Genomic DNA, 21,275 nt, shown 5'->3' on the forward strand with positions numbered 1-21,275 from the left:
AGAAATAAAATTTGTGTTTCTGTGGAATTTTGAATTTAGCTCTGTTCATCTTAATCATTAAGCCATAAATTGTTTTTATTTTCCCTAAAAACTGTAGAAATTTAGCTAAACATTTAATGCTTTCAAGTATGTGTTGAACATGCTTCTGCCTGTTATGGTCCAAGAAAGGGCAGTCAACATCTTCTATTTTTTTTTTATTATTTGAGTTTGTCAATTGTCCATCCCAGAAGATATACTTCTACTTTCTCATCATAGTGTATCAGTCCAAAATACTGTTCTCTACTGATCTAAATATAAGGCCTTAACCAGCTAAGGACATGGATTTGTTTTTATTTCCTTGACTAACATTGAGGTGACCTGGTAAAAACTTCTTAAAGAAAAAAGACCCAACCCCAAAGCTTTACACAACAAAATTACCCAAACCTGACCTGAAACCTTAAACTTTGTGGGGACCAAGCTGAGTAATGGGACTACAGCTCAAACAGACTCAACACAACAGAGGCTGAATGTCTGTGACCATGTCTTTCCTAAATGTGTCTTAAGGACTGATGATTCCTTTGCCTGAGGTGAAAGAAGTCAAGGACAGCCCCAGGCAGCGGAGTGGTTCACGGGTCTTTAAAACCAGCCCTTCTCCCATCACCTTGACGCAAACTGTAGGAAGCACCCCAATGACAGGGACCAGCACACCTGAGTCCACCACACCCACCAGCAAGAGCACCCGCAGGAGCTTCTGGGACATACTGGTCAGTTCCTTTGGAGGATGTTCTCTGTAGCATTATCACTGCCACTACATTAGCTCACGGACCATTCACTGAAAATGGCTTGTATAATACTATATTAGTTACTCTTTTAATTTGCTGATTGAAATAGCACCTGAACTGAAAACACCAACCCACTAATATTGTTATCCTGTAAGTTTCTCTCTGTAAATAAATCTCTCCATTTCTGTAAATACCTGCCTCATCATCAACCATCTTAAGGACAACAGATCAAAACTCCAACACATAACTTTTATCTGTCTGCCTTGAGTTGTTATTTTAAAAAGTCTTTCAGTGGAGTATGGAGACAGTTTGTAATAGGAATAATTGTAAAATTCTGGTGTATTATTATGATTAAATCTTCCATTTAACATTGGAAAAATTAGGTTTTTAAACATTTGAATCATCTAAATCTAAAGTCAAAGACTTTTTTCTTTATATTGACTTAAATTGATGAATTTATCATTCAAATTCAAAATGTACTGGAAAAGATGATTGTGGAAAGGCTTTCATATGTTCCTTTGATATATTGAGTTTACTTATATGTCTATAATTTTCGTGTATTCTTAAAGATTAAACTTTGTCTTTACTACAATTCAAAGTTAGTTTTTCACCTGAAAAGGCCATTTGTCTACTTTGATTGTTTTTGTAGAATGCTTCCTTTTCTTATTTTAGCTTCAGGTCCTATTATAAGCAGACATAAATTATTACCACTTATTACCACCAGCAGCCTAAGACATTCACAGAACTTGCTCCTATGAAAATAACACTTTGGCTACTTTTGAGTTTATTTTTAAGTTTTATTAATTACCTTTTGGTGTCCTTGTTACATTTTAGTCTTTATTACTTTATTAAAACAAGTGTACCAAGTGAGATCATCAAAGGAAGCCTTTTTGGTAGTTTCAAATATACACAGAGCTCATATTGGGTATTGTTAACTGTTAACGTGTTCCTTTCATTCCTTGCAGAGTAAGCCAGACTCATCTGAGCTTGGGAGTCCAAAGACAACTGATGACATTGTGCAAGAAAAAGGAGAGGAGGGCCGAGCAGCACGCCGAAGACACAAGACGGAGAATGTCAAGCAGCAGTGGAGCCAAGAGAAAGCTATGGCTGTAGAGCTGGAGCAAGCCCAGAGGTGGGATATAACCTAAACTATTTTAGTAACTACACTAAATGAATTATTATTAACAATAAATATTAAATCTAAAGATATGACTGTCTGAAATCACAAAAAAGTCTCTCCTTTTTGAAAGTTAGGGTTAGGTTGGTAGGGTTGGTTGGTCTGACAGTCTAGTCAGTAAAACAAAGGAAACCAGTGTAAGATGCCTGTGGTGACTGTAGCAAACAAGCCAATGACCGACAATACAGCAGTGGTTATTAACAGTGTTTTTGAAAAGGACAAAATCATTCTGCACCTAAATTGACTGATTTTTAACTGAAATGTTGAAATTTAGAGGTTTGTTTTAAATCAATAAATCTTTGTTTTACCAATTATGAAAGGGTTGGCTTGTAGTTATAGACCAACAGGGTATTTTCACTCTACTCTGTTTCAAACAGTTTCCTTCACCAATAAGGATGTTTTTTGTGTGTGTCTGCTCAATATTTTGCTTGATCTGGAAGGGACAGATATACTGGAACAGTTTCAATTTGTCATTGTTTTAGTTTTCGGCCACAGATGGCAAAAAGCTTAGAAGCCAGGCAGCAGACAAATTTAGGGACTAGTTTGTGAACTTAGCGGAACATTTAGCAGCTAAAGAGCTGACTATTTCACTGAAGAGTAAATTGAGACTAAACCCAGATTAAAGTGGAGTGAGTATTAGACTTACATTCATTAGGTGGACACAAACAACGAATAAAATGACAATCTTGCTTTGTTTCTGATTGTAGGTAGGTTAATGTCTGCAAACTTGTTTCCCCTACATGTACTTTATAAAGAATTAACATGTCAATGTTGTATTTACATCTTGTTTTGCTTCCTCCAAAAAAAAAAAAATCATGGAATGCAGGTGTTAAAGTGCTACAGCTGATAAGCGTATAAGATATTGGTTTTTAAAACTGAAACTGACAGTATAAATTTCTTCTGCAGGGTAACTGATTTTTCTCAAAAGATGTTAAAGCTTAGTTGGACTAAATTGCCAAAATCAAAACCTCTTTATATCAGTTTTTAAATTAACTAAAACAACAAATATCCACATACACAGCACAATGTATAGAAAATCAACACTACCACAGGACCAAATACTTGGTTTGTGGAAGCCAAAAATCACAGCACCTGATCGGGACATGGCTGTGTTATTGACAGTGACCAACAAGCCAAAAATGTCCTAATTCAATGCAGATATTTTTGGCTTTGTAGGAGGCAGGTGTCTCAGTTGGAAGAGGGAGATATAGGAACTCTTCACCCCATCTACCAGGTTATCTGCCAGCCATGGATCACTTTCATGGCTAAACTTGGTAAGTTAAAATATTTTGCAACAATGGGGGAAAATTCCATCAGAGAGACTGCATCTATGAAAGGTTATATATTATGTAAGCTGAAGTACCTTTCTTTCTCTGTATGTCTGTTTTTCCATCTGACCTGGCTGCTGATAAACAGGCTGCCCCTCTATTCAGCAGTGCACGGCTGAAATTGCTTCACACTTCCTTCTGCCTTCCATTTTGGCAGAGATTGTCAATTTGGTCAGTTCTCTGGCCAGTGATACAACAGTGAAGGCATTTGAGAGGAGAAGGTAAGCGGTTTGTGCTGCATTCGAAATGATCAGTCAATTTTATAACTTTTCAAAACTGAGAATATGTTGCGTTCTAAATAAATTTTTCTATATGTTTCTTCCTCTTTACCTTTTAAGCCCAGTAACACTGCCACATGCTGCTTTTTTCATTGCTGCTGTCAGGTGCCTAGTTTGTAATTTTCTTGCCGAGCTGCATAGAAACTTGAAGTTGTTGTCACTGCTTACATACTAACAGCTTCTATTACCTAGACTTAGAAGGACATTTTATCTGTTTTCAACTCTGTTTCCTTAAATAGTTCCACTACTTTTAGTGTTTACATTCAAACAATTCAGCTGCATAAAGGGCTTTAACTTGAAACGGAAATGCTGTCAGCCATTTCAGACAATTTTCTTCAGAAAATGTTTCTTTTTTTAATGATGTGTTGTTACAGAGTTACCTAGTGGCATAGAAAGCCTGAGAAAAAGGATTTTGGTGTTTGTCTTTCCTAATGGAGGTCAATAGAATATATCTTTGAATATTAATATTTAAGACTTAAGTGTATTTTAAGCTTTTCCTTTTTCCCTTCTGTTTTTTTGTATTTTTACCACAATGTTCCTACAAGAATAAGGGGAAATGCTTATAGTAGTACATTACATTTACTGATGAATTATCTCCCAGCAGAATTAAAATGTTCCAGGCAACATGTTAAAAGACACATTCTTTTTAGCTTAATTCAAACTTAATGAAAAATACATTTTCCTTTGTTTTACCCACTCTTGCAAGACAGACAGAGACAGAGATCAAGATTGTGAGTTTAGCAGACAACAGTGCGGTGCAGGGGGAATGGGATATTCAACATACTAAATTATCACTGACACTTAAACTCAAATGTAAATAATCTGTAATTGTCTGAAAGTCCTTCATTCTCACATATGTTTTTCATCTCTCTCACCACAATTATTATTTTCTCCTTCTCTTAAACCTTTTTAGTTGTCCCCAAACTGGAGACATATTTGTACCATTCCCTCTTGTCCTGAACATCAGCCAGCCTCCAGGTGCTACAAGGAGCTTTATTCTCATCGGCCGCAACTTCCATCAGTGGCACTGCAGCACAGAGCAAGGTAACTGCTGAAGCCAGGGTCTCTTATGATTCACAGCAGTCACCAACTGCCTCAGTGCTTTACCTCAGCACTGCTTACTCAACTTTGCAGTACACCCAACGCAACACAATGAATGATTATAAATCCACAATGCACCATAATCATCTATAGTTAAATGAAAATACATGGTTTTTTTTTCCTTGTTTCCAGTTTGTAAGCTCCACGTAGAGGTCTAGTCTTACAAGTTAATAGAAACAACTTTTTAGACGAGTTTTTAGATGTTGATTATGTTGGTGACAGTCATATTTCATGAATTTGACTAAACATGTGAAAAAGAGTAGTGAGGCCTGAGAACACATAGGTCTTGGAAATGTTATGTTTGTTTAAGTGGACATTTGAAGGTTAAAAGTGTAACAACAATTATTTTACTGGACAGTGTATTTCAACATTTATTGTGTAATTCATTTGTTCCTTCATGATGCTTTTGCTTGCTGGTTCTATATGATTTTAAAGATTGAGGAGAAAACAATTAAAGCTGTTAAATGTCCGGAAGAATAATCTCCTACACAGTATTATGAATTTTTGTTTGTGTTGAAGTGTGACTTTAAATTCATGGATCTTTTTCTGCAACTACAATTTATGGGTCATATATCATCATCTCACAGACTTCTCACAGGAGGAAGCACTCCCCCGCCAACAAAGTACCCTGCAGTTTTTCTAATGCAGTTCTTTTTTTCCTAGTCTGAACACCTGGAAACATAATCAGAATGTTTTGTCCTTAAAGTGAGACAAAAAACTCTTTTTTCCTGATTCGGTTTAAATTTAAAAAAGAGAATTACAATTGCTTGACATATCAATTAAGTTTTAAACATTTCAAAACTTTTTTTAAATATTCAAGTTTAGCAGCACATTGTCAAGATTTAAAGCACAGTAGTTGGATGTTTGTTCATTTGTCTAAATGTATGGATGTGGTTCACTGTTGCCAGTGAACAAATGTAATGTATATCCAAATTTTAGAAATGCCCTAGCCAGTCACCTAAAATATTCAGTGCGGTATGGGACCTCTTTTAAAAACCATAACTATTGGGAAATTCAGTGCCATGTTCTTTAAATTAAAATACAGTAGAACACAAAAAAAACCACATGCTGATGTTTGTGACCATAGGGTATCCGAAAGAACGGATATTGATTAATGCTAATAAAGGCCTATGTTAATTAACCATTGTAGTGTGTCAAGACTTGAGTTAACTCGTAACAGCAGCATGTTGCTAACATCTGCTTTAACCTCATATGTAGTGTAGAGAAAAAGGTCCAAGCATGAGTGTTTTGTGTCGAAGCTTTCTACATGCTGTCCTTGCTACTGCTCTCTGATTCTGTGTTTCTCTGTCCACGCTAGCAGCTGCCTAACATTACTGTGTTATTTTACAAGTGTCTGCTTACATCAGTTTGTCAGCTGTGTTTCACTGTCCGCCTTGCTGTTTGTACCATTTCTGTTTGCCTACAGAAGAAAGTTCAGATGAGGAAAACACCCCAGTGCTAAATAGGTTCACACGTAAGTTTGCCTTTCAGCTTAACAAATTGATGCTGATTGGATGTTTTAAATGTTCTGATTTTTCTTTTAAATAGAAATGTAGTTATGGGCAGAAATATGTGCCACTACAAAAAAATTTAATCATTTTTATTAAAATTTCAATTGCTACACTTAAATAATTGCTTTAAAAAACTAAATTTTAACCTTGTCATTAACTTGTGTAACAGGATTGGGCAGGGGACAGGGTAAAATGGTGGTGCAGCAATCAGACACAGAGTCAGGTTACCAGAAGAAAATGGTTTTTATTTACCCTAACAGAAAATCTAGCTCCTCCAGGAGGCCTATCATTACATCTACAAAAGATAAAGACCAACTTAGCCGGGACGCAAACCGACTTACCAGCTCAAAAATATCACCAAAAATTTCGCCTTGGGTCTCACAGTGCAAGAGACAGAGCATGTGCCACCTGAACTGAATTCCCTGATTCCCTTTGTTCTCCCCTGATGTAGATCAGCCCCAGGTGTGTGGCTTCCCACATCTGCTCCCAATACTGTCAGTTGGGAGCAGGTGTCAACTGGCAGAAATGTAGATCCCTCCAATTACCTTGCCCCACAACCCCTTACATTTGTTTGATATTTAAGATTTCTTAAGTACGTATTAGTCAGCAAAAAAAGACAAGAGTGGACAAAGGCAAAATTATCTCTGGTCACCCTGCTGTTTGCACACTGGTATCTGCAGTAAAATAAATTATCATTTGTGTGGAAAGAATTTCCACTCTGAAGCTGCACAGTACAATCAGAGTGGACTGTGTTGTGGCAACAACTGTTATAGAGTTGTCAGTCTCCTCTGTTTCATGTGTTCAGGAAATCACTCAAAAATCTAAAATTCAATCATACCATGTAAGTCATATAAGCTGTTCAACTAAGATTTGTTTGACTCAATGTGTATAGACACTACGATCCAAAACGTATCCTTAACAAGTTGTGTGTGTGGAATGTTTAACACTCCCCCTGTTCTTTTCTACCACCTGTCAAGTTTAGCAATTTTTTTTTTTTTTTTTTTTACAAAATCTTGAAAACCTCTCAGAGAGTCCAGGGTAAAACAGTCCCTCAGCAAATGTACAAAGTATTTTTACAACATGTTAATAGTACGTCTCAAAGTAATGGTACTGTTGTCCATTGACTTTAATCCTACAGTTAGGAAAACAATAGTCAAGACGCTCGGTAGGGAGCCTGTGTTAAGGACTTGCAAGGGCATGCTGTCCAGCTTTGATTTATATTGCCGTTTCTCTCTCTTCTGTCCAGCTCATAAGGGCTTCCAGCGCTTCGAGGCTCTGGAGCAGACTGATGGGTTAAGTCCTAGCCAGGCCGGGGTAGGACTGGCTCCCCGCCAGAGGTTCCTCTTCATCAGCATTGTGGACAAAAAGGTGACTTGGCATATGAGAGCTACTGTATCGTGAATATCCCTCAGGCCAAGCAGAGAACAAGAAACAGTTCCTACAAATTCAAAACGCTTTTTTTTTCAGCTGTGGTACATCTATGACCCCTGTATTACAGTTGTATTAAATGCAAAAGAGAGTTTAGTTATTTGTCTACATTCTAATATCTTTCTTTTACTCCAATCAAGGAACTTATTTTGAAAGGCAGAAGCAATGCATTACATGTAAAATTTATATGTGCATCATATGCAGATTAATCTGAACAATTTAAAAAAATTCTGAAATGTAGTGCAAGCATGTTTTGACTGTTTTTGATTTCATATTGTAACCATCTTTGCCTTAGGTGACTCTGTACAGCTATAACTGGTCTGTGGACCTGGGTGCCTCTCTGAATCGTGAGCTTGTCCGCCTCGTTAAGTGGCAAAATGCAAGGGCTCATGTGGTCCACTGTCTGCTCAACCAGAAGATGGGCCTTTTCCATCACTACTGCTTCTCTGATGCACCCATCCACGAAATGGACACTAAGCAGGTAAAGACCCTGACTAGGCCCCTTATGTGAAGTACACTGCTCAAAAAAATTAAGGGAACACTTAAATCAAACATCAGATCTTGATAAAAGTATAATTCAAGTTGAAAATCTTTACTGATGTACATTTTCTAATTTGTTGAGAACAAAATGATGTAACAGCGGTCAATGGAAACCAAAATCATCAGCCCATTGAGGGTTGGATTCAAAATCACACCCAAAATCAGAGTAAAACATTGAAATCACAGGCTGATCCAACTTGCATTTATGTCATCAAAGCAACTCATGATGTGACTCAGTAGTGTGCATGGCCCCCACATGCCCGTATGCACACCCGACAACGTCTGGGCATGCTCCTGATGAGTTGGCGGATGGTGTCCTGGGGCATCTCCTCCCAGACCTGGATCAGGGTATCAGTGAGCTCCTGGACAGTCTGTGGCGGTACTTGGCGGCGTCTGATGCACCGATACATAATGTCCCATAGGTGCTCAGTTGAATTTAGGTCAGGGGAATGAGAGGGTCAGTCAATGGCATCAATGCCTTCGTCATCCAGGAAGTACCTACACACTTTGGCCACATGAGGCCGGGCATTGTCCTGCACCAGGAGGAACCCAGGGCCTACTGCACCACCATAAGGTCTAACAATTGCTTGGAGGATGTCATCCCGGTACCTAACAGCAGTCGGTACCATTGGCTATGACATGGAGGTTTGTGCGGCCCTCCAAGGAAATGCCTCCCCAGACCATCACTGACCCACCACCAGCATAACGTTCACCACGGCATCTCCAGACTCTTTCACGTCTGTCACATGCGCTCAGTGTGAACCTGCTCTCATCTGTGAAGAGAACGGGGCGCCAATGGTGGACCTGCCAATTCTGGTGTTCTCTGGCAAATGCTAATGGAGCTGCACGGTGCTGGACTGTGAGCACAGGTCCCATTAGAGGATGTCGGGCCCTCATGCCACCCTCATGCCACCCTCATGGAGTCTGTTTTCGACAGTTGGGTCAGAAACATGCGAGCTAGTAGCCTGCTGGAGGTCATTTTGTAGGGCTCTGGCAGTGCTCCTCCTGTTCCTCCTCTCACAAAGTAGCAAATATCGCTCCTGCTACTGGGTTGATGCCCTTCCCTGTCCAGCTCTCCTCGTGTTACAACTGGTCTCCTGGTACCTCCTCCATGCTCTTGAGACTGTGCTGGGAGAAACAGCAAACCTTCTTGCGACCACACGTATGGATGTGCCATCCTGGAGGAGCTGGACTACCTGTGCAACCTGATGGTAAATGGTAAATGGACTGTACTTATATAGCGCTTTTCTAGTCTTTGCGACCACTCAAAAGTGCTTTTACACTACATGCAGGTACCGCCTCATGCTACCAGTCGTGACAAGGACAATAGCAGAACACAAAACTAAAGAAGAATCAGTCAGGAAGTATCAGGAGAGAGCATCTGTCTGTGGCCACCACATGCAAAACCATTCCCTTTTTGGGTCTTGCTTTTGCCTCTCCATTGCACCTGTTGTCTCTTTAATTTTCACCATAGCAGGTGAAACTGATTCACTTGTGCTTCCTAAATGGACAGATTGATATCCCTGAAGTTTAACTGACTTGGTGTTGTATTGTGACGATGAAGTGTTAAACTCTGTTAAAGTCTTAATTTTTTTGAGCAGTGTGTTTCATTCAAGTATACAGCAGAATAGGCATAATATGCTGAAAATTGGTCAAGCTAGGTTGGGATCCTTTATGATAGTCTTTTGAGTTTTACTTGCAGTGCCTCTTTCCTTAAGGCTGTGTTGAATATCGCTGAACTTCCACTCTTTGAATGGCCTGTTCCCTATTGTGTCTGTACAAGGCAGGGTTGTTCAGCAGTGTTTAGCTTTTAGAGGATCCGTACAGGAGTAGATTTCTCAGTCTTGGAGGAGATACTTGCATCTGAGGTGAAACAGTCTCTTTTTTTGTCTTTCTTGCTAAAAATTAGTAATTATTTTCCAGCTTGGGCCTTCCGTAAAGTGTATACCAAGGTACCTGAAGCTGTCCCCTGCCGCCTTCCCTGCTTCCACCTAAATCTACAATCAGCTTTTTTGGGGTGTGTTTAGTCCAAAGACAGAGCTAATCTCTGCATTCTCTCAGCTGCAGAGCTCCTTTCCATCTGTTTAATTAAGTGGCAGTTCAGAATTGATTTGGTAAAATCAGTAAATAGTCGTATCTTAAAAATGAATCTGGTTTTACTACAGCAGTATGAACCTAAAAGAAATAAATTTTGATTTGATTTAATGGTAATTAATGCTAAAAAGGGATGCAGAAATGACTCCAACATGATGCAGATTTATAAAGTCTGTTCATGCTTTGTCAGGTCTTCGTAAGACAACAGACAGACAATTTTAATCTCTGAATAAATGCATGTTATAATATATAAAGTTACTATCTTGTGCGAACAAGTTATTATCTTGCGCAAATGTAGCTCAGTCAATGATTCCACTTGCCATCAATTGCCATTGTTTGCCCTAATATGCCCCTATTTTGCCAGTAGTTTGCTAATTGAATTGTGTGAATGCTGTTTGCAGTGTGTTCTTATTAGCCTTACACTTGGAATGGCATATTGTGTGTACGATAAGCACCCCCTGCTGCGGCCCCTGTGGACATGAGGGATGTGCCCCATGTTGCATTAATATTTAATAGGCTCTGCTAAAATGCATTAGGGGCGCCTATGGCTCAGTGGTGGAGTAGGTCGTCTCTCAATCGTAAGGTTGGGGGTTCAATCCCTGACTGCTACAGTAACATGTCGAAGTGTCCTTGGAAGCCCAAATTGCTCCTGGTGGCATAGCAGGCATCAGGTATGAATGGGCATAGATCTGATTACATATTGGCACTTAGGCCTTTGTGTGTGAATGTGTGTGTGAATGGGTGAATGAGTGGTCGCAAAGACCAAAAAAGCGCTATATAAGTACAGTTAAAACAAGCTTGTTTTCTGAGTTAAAGTGCTATTTTGGTGTAGCTTACTTACCCACGGTTAGCTACATTTTTTGTTCTGTGTTTTATTATTTTTTTAAGCTTATTACTATTACTCACCAAAAGTGAATGGCACTGATATACATCAGGATTAGAGGTGAAAGTTTACAGTTTGGTTTTTACAAGTTCCAGTTCTAGGCATTACGTTTACTTAGAAGGCAGGCAGGCCTGAATAGCTTTTTTACAGTAAGAATAATAATAATGACAGTAATAATACTAATAATGATAATAATAATGATAATACTTTTCCTTTTGAAAAGCTCTACACAGATGAAGTGCTTTACAAGCAAAAATAAATTGTGCAGCAAAAGATAAATAAAAACAAATCAAAAGACCAGATAAAACAGAATATATACTAGGAAAGTGAAATAAAAGTGATAGTGAAAGAGGGATAGAAATAAGGCAAATGACATATTTACAATAGAAAGATAAGCATTTCCTCTATCAGCATTTGCTCCTTCACAGAAAAAAGCCGCTGTAATGCCTTCATTTTCAAAATGCCAGCCAGTTTGCCCACATTATGGTGGGGGTCGGAGCTGCTGAAGAGAATGGTGTGCTTATTCAGGTGGAATCAGCCCATCATGGCAGCATCTGGATTAACACTGCTGCAGAAGCTAGCTGGTCCGGAGGCAGACTTCATACAGCTGTTGTATCTTGAGTAGGAATTTTGGTTACTTGCACATGTGTGATGATGTTAGTACCTGTTACATTAGCAGCCTTTTTGAAATGTGGCTCCCATGGTCTTTTGCTCGTAAGCTGCCTAATGCTGCACTTACTTCAACAGCTTATCTGTAACTGTGTCTGTCTGCTGTTTGGTACTGAGCAGATTCACAGTGTTTTATTTCTGCTGCTTCAACAGTGTAAAGTTTACAAGCATGATGAGACCAATACTGTAAAGATGTTCTAAAACAATTGCATTAATTTAATAGCAAGGCCATTTAAGTTTCAGGATTGTCTTTCATTGTAAGATCAGGTGAACACAATAAAACAAGAAATCAAAGAGGTACTCTAATAAAGCGATGTCATAAGGCTTAGACATCTTGTTTTGGTTTGTAATGCCAAGACCTTCAGTGGCATATTGATCTGAAGATCCATATCTAATACAGGAGGTCCAGCAGTTTTGCTTCGATAATCAAAACTCAAGTAGCACCAGAACAAGCCAAGTACAAGGCCACAGTGCAAGTTTTTCTCTGCAAGCAGTAGCTTTATCTTTTAAAAAAAATAATACACCAGGTGGCAGGGACGTACTTCATAGATAATACATAATTTAAAATAACACAACATTAAAGAGTAGTAACATAATTGTACACGTCTCCATTATTGCCGTTGTATATAAAGCGATTCTGTTCTGCAAGAATTGGAGGTATTACAGCCCACATAGTGAATGTGGGGAAATTATGAATCTGAAGAATGTTTTATGTGGACTTTGGGCTCAGAAATGTGTGTTGATTATAAGTGGATTATAAATGGATTATTAAGTGGATTATAGTTATTTAATTAAATAAAATGTATTTGGTAATATGCATCTCTTAAAGCGCTGTATCAACTGATTGGACTGTGTGTGCCAAGTGATGGGTATCTTGTCCCAGTTCACCTTTATGTTTCAGTTATGTGTTGTTCACATTGTTCATAAGGGATGGGTGATACATGATGCTAACCCCTAAATACATTTGTCTTTAATCAAATTACCACACATAAAACCTGAGGCCAGGTAGTTTAGGAATAGTATACAGAAAACACAGAGCAGACAAATTATTCTTATTATTGTTACATGTGTGTATATCTTGTATAATTTTGTTTAATTTTTTGTAGATGTGAAGGTGATCATTTTATTTTGCTTTGTTTACAGGCCACTGATGTTTATTGTTTCTGTGTGGAGCCATTTTCACTTATTTTCTGATCTCATGTTTAAAGAATAAATGGGAGGCAGAGAGTGGGGATGGATGTAAGGGATGTCATAGCTCATTTTTCCATAGGGCCCCCTAGCTGGTCAGTCTGTTCATGATTGCATTACAAAAAAGTATATAAAGCAGTTCATTTCAAATTTTAAAGTGGTAAAATAAAAAAACAATGTTGTTCTGAGATTGTTCTTTAGAACAGGCTGTTGTATAGATTTATAAGAGCAACATTTTACGGCAAAGAATGACGCCAAATGGCCTTTTAGCTTCCTCCCTAGGGCCAATATACAAAACCAAGCTCAAAGAGTCGAAAGAACCAAACTTTCCTTTCCCTTCAATAGCCCTGCTCATAATCACTACATAACTAATGAGTCCAGACAGAGGGCAGAGTCAGAGCAGCAGAAAATTTGCCTGAACAGAGCTTCATCTGTCATGGTCCTGATGAGAAGCAGAGGGAGCACCAGTGCACATTTGACCCTCCAGCCCGTGGGCATGGTGCAGCCATCTCTGCCACACTGGGGCATCTGGGCCCTGAGCTGCTTCACTGAACAAACTCGCCCAAAAGTTCCTTCAACAGCAACCAGGGCACACGAACGATTCTGCAGAAATAACCAATGATGATAATAATAATAGTTATACCCATCAACATGAATAAACAGTGCAGTCAATATACAAGATTCAAGGGTCATTTATTTATCTTTCTGCAACAATGGGTTGTACAAAGAAGTGCAAGCTCTGGTTCCTTTATGTTTGAAATTCTCTGTACTCTGGTGGTACAGCACTCAATACTTGTGTATCATTTATCAAGTTGAACAGGCTGCTACTGGCTGGTTTAAATTACCTGCTGCAGAACCCTTCTGTCTTTTGCCATACACATAGCATTTGTAATTTGCAGTCAGGATGCAAGACAAGAACTTAGCAAGGTAATGTTGATTTTTTTTTTCTTAATAAATACTGCTGTCTCTGAGGGTTGAGATGTGTGATATGGAAGACAGGTGATTGCCAGGAATCTGCTCTGCTTTATCCCCATTGTTTTTTTCTAAATCAATAATCATCACCTTGGTTTGTTAGCGTTAAGCAGTAGGATGTTTTCTGTGCGTTACTCTCACAAGATTATTGATTTCCACAAGATATGATGTCTCATGGTTGTTTCCAGCCACTGATGGTGGTGTCAAACTTAAAAACAGTTCTCTTCATTTTGGGACTTGCAGTGGTGACTGTACAGGGGGAAAGAGGGGGCTTAACACAAAGCTTGAAACACGGTCCATCCATCAAATGCAATAACTTGATCTGGGATTTTACGATGAAGCAAAGTCTCTGTAAATATGTGATTATAACAGTCTCTGATTGCCTGATGCTGAGTAAGCCTGAGTCTTGTTTCATTCATTTATTTTCTCACGACTGGACATTAGCCAGTAGGCTTGTTAGTGGAAAAGCCTTAGGTCCAAGCTGGGTTAGCTTAGCTCTTAAATCTGCCTTTTTGCCTCTTGTCCTGGGGCAATCGCACAGTTTGCGGTGGCATCATGTCTGGCTGGGTGGTCAGAAGAGGTTACAGGCAGTGATTATCTCAAAGTCCACTGCACATAATTCAGTCATTGCACTTATTATACCACAGACAAAAGAGTGATCATAAAAATGAGCAATAAGCCTCTCTTCACTACTATACGTATATTAGACCACATTTGCCAACTGTCTTTGCCTCTGGTAATGACAATACCTCAACATAAGTTTCGTTGAATCCAAGTTTTAAGGATGACAAGGCACACATCAGTGATTTAACCATCATAGGTTGACTGTATTCAGCATGTGAGCTCATCCTTAAAGGGTTCAGTGGGATAAAGGTGGCCAGGTTATTGATATGAAGTTTCCCAAAAATCCTCTAAAGCCCTTTGGATGATCTTTTCCCTCTAACAGTGAGCATTATCAGACAAATCCACTCTGCTTCTGATTATTCTAGAGCTGTACATATTGCCATGCTTTTGTCTATTGTTAAGCATTATTGTCAAACCCTTTCAATTTATGTCCTCTCTTTTGTAGTTGAATGTTTCTTTACTGTCCATCTGTCTGTAACAGGATCCCAACCCATTCCTAAGCCCTTCCATGGAGCCTGATGCTTTGCTACGCAGTGCTGTTCCTCCTTTGCCCAGTAAAGACCAGGGCAGGCTGGGTAGCTCTGGTCGAAGTCTTGCACCGCTCCACTTCCCCTCTGAGCTGCTTCCCTTTGATGAGGCTCTGAGGGACGTCTGCACCATCCGACCCTTGATAGACGGGGATGCGGTGGCCCGACATGGTGGTCAACTCCTGGAGATTAAGGCTGCAGAGCGTAGAGGTTAATACTCTAACTACTTATAGGATTAATAATAGTAATGAAAATAATATTACTACAATTGTACAATTTATCGAATGCCACACTGGATGGAAGGGGTAATGGTAATGGCCTTGTCTTTGTGCTGACAGAACTGGAGAAACAGATGAAGATAGAGAACCTGTTTGTGACTTGGCAGCAGAGATCAGCACAGTCCAACATGCCTATTTCAGTAAGTACCTCACATCATTCAGCTTAGAGCCACATGCAGACACAACTGAAATATCTGTTGCTTTAATAATGTACTGTAAATGTGAACAGCAGAGTTCATATTTTCCTAGTCAATTAGAAGTTTTTTCTTCAAGCCATTTTTTAGGTTATTGAGAAAATGGTTTATGTTCCAGATCTTAGAAATAATGTTATTAGTAACATTGGCTACACTTTTCCACATTACAGAGAACTACATTACTGTAAAATATGCGTTTTAGAAGCCCAGGTTTAAAACAAGTCACTTGTTAATGACAATGCTAACAGAAAAAGGTGGCAATGATTCTGGCTGTGTCAGAACAACCATCATGGAAACAGAAAATTTTGTAAATTTATTTCAAGAAAGTATTAAAATTTTCCCTCCTGTCCCTGTCAACTTGAACCTGGCTTGTACCTAAGATAAACGATAAACGTAAAGAATAAATAATAAAAAAAAAAAATACTATGCAAATAATTAAAAAGTAAACTTGTCTACTGTTTGCAAATATTGAATATTATAAAAAATATTATGATAAAGGACACAAAAAACATGGTTTTAACACAGACACAGACTCTTTTCTGTTCTTTATCCTTTTTTGTAATAGTCATGAAAACGTGTCTCTGTTGAAAGCTATGTAATTAAGGGCATTGGTCTACGGTTTAAAATTCTGATTTGTTTTAAGTTTAGAAGTTTCATAACAAAGTAAGGCTAAGTTCCGAACAAGCATAATGCTGCATGTGGTTTGTCAAAGTTGTGTGATGATTGAACCAGATCCCGAGTAAGGTAACAAACCTTCCTTCCTGGCTGTGCTGGAACAATTCCTTAAAGCATATTAATTTGAAATTAATGTTTTTCATCAATTCATGTTTTTTTATATGTTAAGCTGGATATGAGGGTATTTTGTACTTACTGTACATGACAACACAATATAGAATTATGAAGTGTGGGCTCAATTACAAATGTATGCTCTGGCATAGAAGTCAAATGTATTTAAATCAGGTGTGATATAGTTTTGTTTGCAAATTTCAGAAAGGTGACCATTTCAAATTGGTATTAGATATTGGACACATTAGGACGAGTGAACCATTTAACAACAAATTGGATCCGACCTGTAAGTCAGAATTATGTATTATGTTTCTTCAATGTGAAAGTAGACTAATAAGACTTGACAAAACCTGGGGTGCCTCTCACCACTTTAAAAGCTTTAAGCTTTCAGAAGCAACAATTACAGTTTATTCCTGTAGGAAATCATTTATTATTGCCTTGCTTCAAAGTGGGGAAAATCTGGGCTAGATTAAAAGCTTTGTGTCTGCCATAGTTACATCTCAGAGAGGTTACATGGTGCTGTCCTGGGTACTTCAGTGTCCACAGTCATTTCCACTGGCATTTACTTTTTGGTGTATTTTCCTGCCACTGGATGAACAAAATAAACAATAAAATGTGATCGGACTGCATCGTAGTCAGGTTTTGAACAATATCATGGGGCCTACTACACCAAGTTCAGTGTCCCGCTGCCAAACTTTGATGTCAGTGCCAGTAACCATGAAGTCAGTAACCATGAACACTACTGAGTCTGTCGCAATGGAATACAGTATTGAACCTTATAGACTTCATTCATTAACACAGAGTTGTTATAGAGTTGGTTATCCATTAACCGCTTCTCAAATTTTACCCTCAGCAGTGTACCCATCTTATACTTAAGTGGTAATTAACTTGGATGTCACAACAGGGAACAGATTTGGAGACCCTGAAACAGTCGTCCAGGCTGGTCCACTACTGTGCAACCCCTCTGCTCTTTGACCCCATCTTCCGAAAGCAGATCCAAGAGGAACAAATCATTCAGCCTCCAGTGAAGGTATGTTTGCTGTCTCATCAATCCATCCATCCATCCATCAATCTATGTCTTTTCCTTCACCCATACACCCGCTTCATTTCATGTTTACTTATCCTTCATCTATATAGGAGCTGTGATAGATATCTGCTGATGCTAACTGTAACCTTTTCAGATGTTGCTGCTTCGCTTTAAAAGATTTCTATTGTTGGAAATGTGGATGCTTTATTTGTGAAAATATTTTCTAAAAAACCAGAAAGACTTTGTGCCTGCACCACTTGACTGCTCATGTTGTACACATGACTTAGAAAAATTAATGAAAAGTCATGTGCCAAGGATACTACAGGGACAAAAGAATTTCAGGGAAAGTGTTGCACAGGGGCCTTTCCCAGTGAGATTAGTTAGTCTTCCCACACATCCTCCAGTTCTGCCTTATCAATAAGGAGAAGTTGGGCAGGTTCAGGTCTACCACAATTTTACTTTCATTGCTTGCTAATATCCCTATTTGAGATAATTAGTCCATCCCTGCTGAGAGCCCAGAGAAGAATTTGCTTAAAGCTATTTGAGGCCAACTAAAAGTCCCTCCACATGGCCCCCCTAAACTCCTCCTTTCTGCATGCCTACCGATATGCCTCTGTTGATTCTTGACTACCTTGATGATCTATCTTGAGCTGCTAAGTCATCCCGCTTAAGCTTAAATGCTTCACCTGCCACCAGTGCACCAGTGACCTCAGAAATGAATACTTGGAACATGGCCTATATGTATTCCAAGGTTGTTACCTAGACAGTTCCAGATGACTGGGTACTCCAAGACAACTGGCAACCTTTTGGTACTGTAGGGATAGGGTAGGGAAAGGAGACATGCTATGGATTCATGAATTGCATTCCTAAATCCATGACACTAATGTGTTTTCAGTTGTACAAAATAATTGTAACATTGTGTCTCTTACCATCGATTCATGTTTTGTTTTGTTTTTTGTGGAATTTACGCAACGGTACACTGAGTTAGGTCTGCACACTTGAGATAGTGTTATTTGTATGTTTAGGTGATGTGCACTGTGCTGTAAATGTTTAAAATGATAATGTACATGTGCCAGAAACGGCATCGTTCCAGCGACTCCACTGCGTCTGGAAGGGACCGCAGCTACAGCACTGACTCAGGGGACATGCTGCCCAGCCGACTGAAGGAAGAGCCCTGGCTGCTTGAAATTTCTAGCACCTTCCTCCAACAGTATGTCCAGTACCTGCAGAGCATGGGCTTCATTCTGGTCCAAGTCCGGCCTCAGTCCCCAGCTCGCAGGTATTTTTTTGCCTTCAGTTTTTCTTGTATGTGTATTTGTACATGTATCTGCTCATTTTTTTGTGAAACAAAAAAAATTATCACTCCGTTTCTGCCTCTCTACCAGTCCCTGAGACTCCTAATTTTTTACATTGTAAGAATCATTAATCCGTTTGTCATCATGTATGTTTTGATCCTTTTCTGACCTCTGACCTCTCCGCACTGCTGCCCCATGGCTGATGTAACCACAGCAGATGCAGGGCAGATGCCTGTCCTGCCTGTCTGTCACTTTCTAGGCTTAGATCGTGTGACCCTCTCGGAATTATCTGTCTTATGGGTTGGTTATGGTGTTCCATCAGCCCTTGACCATCTTTGGTTTATGCAGACCTTTACTGACCCCTTTTCTCCCCCCCCCACCCTACATTTTTTTCAGCATTGCCCGGGCTCGCGCTGCAATGCTGAGCTCGATGTCGTCAGAAGGGAGGATGTCTTTTTCTTATGTAAAGCAGAAAAGCGAGGACAGCCCTAAGGTTAGTGTTCACCTCAGATATGCAGAAATCTTATTTTTCAAACACATACACATGTGGGGTTTAAGCCAGGCGGTGCTATTGTAAGACATGCCCCGATTAATTCATATGTCCTAGGAAAACAAGTCCTTGTTATGTTTTGTGTTTTATTTTTATTTACTTTTCCATTGCAATAAATATTTGTAACAATCAAATTAAACACTTACTACATGCATAAGCTACCAGATTTCACAACTCTAAAGCTGACCCTGTCTAGAGGCACATTATGCATCGCTTTGACTGAAGTGCCTTAAGAATAGGGGTTGCTTTGTCGTGAGGGAATAAAGGGGGCGGCTGTGGCTCAGTGGTAGAGTTGGTCGTCTTTCAGTCGGAAGGTCAGAGGCTTGATCCCCAGCTCCCTCAGGCTACATGTTGAAGTGTCCTTGGGCAAGACACTGAACCCCAAATTGCTCCCGGTGGCATAGCCGACGGGTATGAATGTGATATTTGATTGACAGTTGGGCACTTTACGTAGCAGATTCTGCAATCCGTGTGTGAATGGGTGAATGTGATATGTAGTGTAAAAGCAGCTTTGAGTGGTCGCAAAGACTAGAAAAGCGCTATATAAGTACAGTCCATTTACCATCCATTTAAACCAGATTTGTGCTTCCGAAGACAACAGAGTATATGTGTATATAGAGTACATGTGGTGTTGTAATAATAAAAACACTGTAGTGCTCAATTTTCTGCAGGGCACTCATGAAACATGGTGAATATATATTTTGGCAGGTAGTGGTAACCTTTTCATTGCTGCTAACGTCGGTGAGAGGCGACGTGAATTACAAGTCATTTTCCTATGTGGCAAAAGATAACATCTTCACAGTTTTTAATATCAGGATGCACCCCAAATTCTGCTTCTGGATCTGAACTAAGACTAAATTTTCAAGAACCTGGACAAATTTTAAGGTTGATTTTTTTATTGGTACTTGATGACATGAGGGAGTGAGGTAAGCTGACAAGAAAATATAGTTTTGCTACAATTTATGGTCATGAGTGCAGCCTTTCCTCTCTATCTTTCTCTTTTGTGGTCTATTTGTCAGTTTTTTAAGGCCATAGTGAAGTAAAAGAAATGTCTTTTGAGACATTTGGTTTGGCCAGACCTCTAGTAGACAGCGCGTGTGACTAAGTAGTGTGAGAGTAGATGTAAAACTTCTATCTATCAAAGAAAGACATCTCAAGTCGAAATCAGCTACTGAAACAGAGGAAACATTTGGTCAAGGGTACTTACCCAAGAGCTATTAAAGAATACAAAGATGTGGCATGATGGCAACTGAATTTACTCTCAAACAAAAAATTAAAGACACCTTGAAGGATGTAAGCATCTTTAGATGTGAATTGTCCAAGAAGTGGGAAAAACTTCTTGGCCTAAACAAAAGCATTATGAAAGGAATGTGAAAAAATAGACTCCAATTTAGAAGTCACATCCAAGAAACTGAAGAGAAGCTGAAAAAAGAATGAATGAGCTTGAAGTTAGAGAGAAAATGACAAAGAAGGCATCAAAGCCTGTAATGGGAAGAAAAGACGATCTGGGATAAATTTGATTATCTGGATAGTAAATCTTAACAAAACAATGTGCAGATCTATCAAGGGATATGGGGGACTTTATCATTAGGAAACTACTCATAAGCAGTTATTAAGAGTAAGGGCACATTGTTCCCTTCTAATGAGGATTACAAAGAAAAAAGCCACACTGCGATCCGTACTAGTTAGATTTCTAAAATGGGAAACTTGCAAAAAAAGTGCTACAGGCTGCAAAGACAATTTGCCCTTAGAGACAGCTAAATTTGTTTTAGCTGAGACTACTCTGTAAAGTGCATCATCTTCTGGGCTGGGTTTTAAAGCTGCTCCTTGAATTAAAAAAAAAGTGCATAGTAAATTAATTAATTAATTCATAAATAATTAGTGAAAATAAAAGTCTACCTTATCCTAAGACAACAGTTACTCAATTTTGGAAAGAATATGCTCAAAAGTTTTGGATAAATGCCAACTATCAGAAACACCAAAATGGTTGAGGGTTTAATTACTCTTTAAAGAAATTAAATAAAGCACAAAATATTTGCTGCTTGGCTTAAAAACATCTGCATT

At 39.0% G+C, this 21,275-nt stretch overlaps 1 protein-coding gene across 1 annotated transcript in view; it reads left to right on the forward strand.

Moving 5' to 3' along the window:
- szt2 (SZT2 subunit of KICSTOR complex) overlaps positions 1 to 21,275 on the forward strand; it is a 93,991-nt gene that overhangs the window by 58,407 nt on the left and 14,309 nt on the right. The window contains exons 52-64 of the mRNA XM_069679394.1: positions 544 to 743; positions 1,727 to 1,893; positions 3,115 to 3,212; positions 3,355 to 3,487; positions 4,458 to 4,588; positions 6,072 to 6,119; positions 7,403 to 7,524; positions 7,880 to 8,065; positions 15,036 to 15,291; positions 15,420 to 15,499; positions 17,244 to 17,369; positions 18,443 to 18,645; positions 19,058 to 19,154. Coding sequence (XP_069535495.1) covers positions 544 to 743; positions 1,727 to 1,893; positions 3,115 to 3,212; positions 3,355 to 3,487; positions 4,458 to 4,588; positions 6,072 to 6,119; positions 7,403 to 7,524; positions 7,880 to 8,065; positions 15,036 to 15,291; positions 15,420 to 15,499; positions 17,244 to 17,369; positions 18,443 to 18,645; positions 19,058 to 19,154 — 1,847 coding nt within the window. The remainder of the gene's footprint in view (positions 1 to 543; positions 744 to 1,726; positions 1,894 to 3,114; positions 3,213 to 3,354; positions 3,488 to 4,457; positions 4,589 to 6,071; positions 6,120 to 7,402; positions 7,525 to 7,879; positions 8,066 to 15,035; positions 15,292 to 15,419; positions 15,500 to 17,243; positions 17,370 to 18,442; positions 18,646 to 19,057; positions 19,155 to 21,275) is intronic.

The sequence above is a fragment of the Semicossyphus pulcher genome, unplaced genomic scaffold (genome assembly GCF_022749685.1).
Source record: "Semicossyphus pulcher isolate SPU_LCO1_2020_fin unplaced genomic scaffold, fSemPul1.0.p SCAF_4, whole genome shotgun sequence".
In the NCBI taxonomy this organism is placed as follows: domain Eukaryota; kingdom Metazoa; phylum Chordata; class Actinopteri; order Labriformes; family Labridae; genus Semicossyphus; species Semicossyphus pulcher.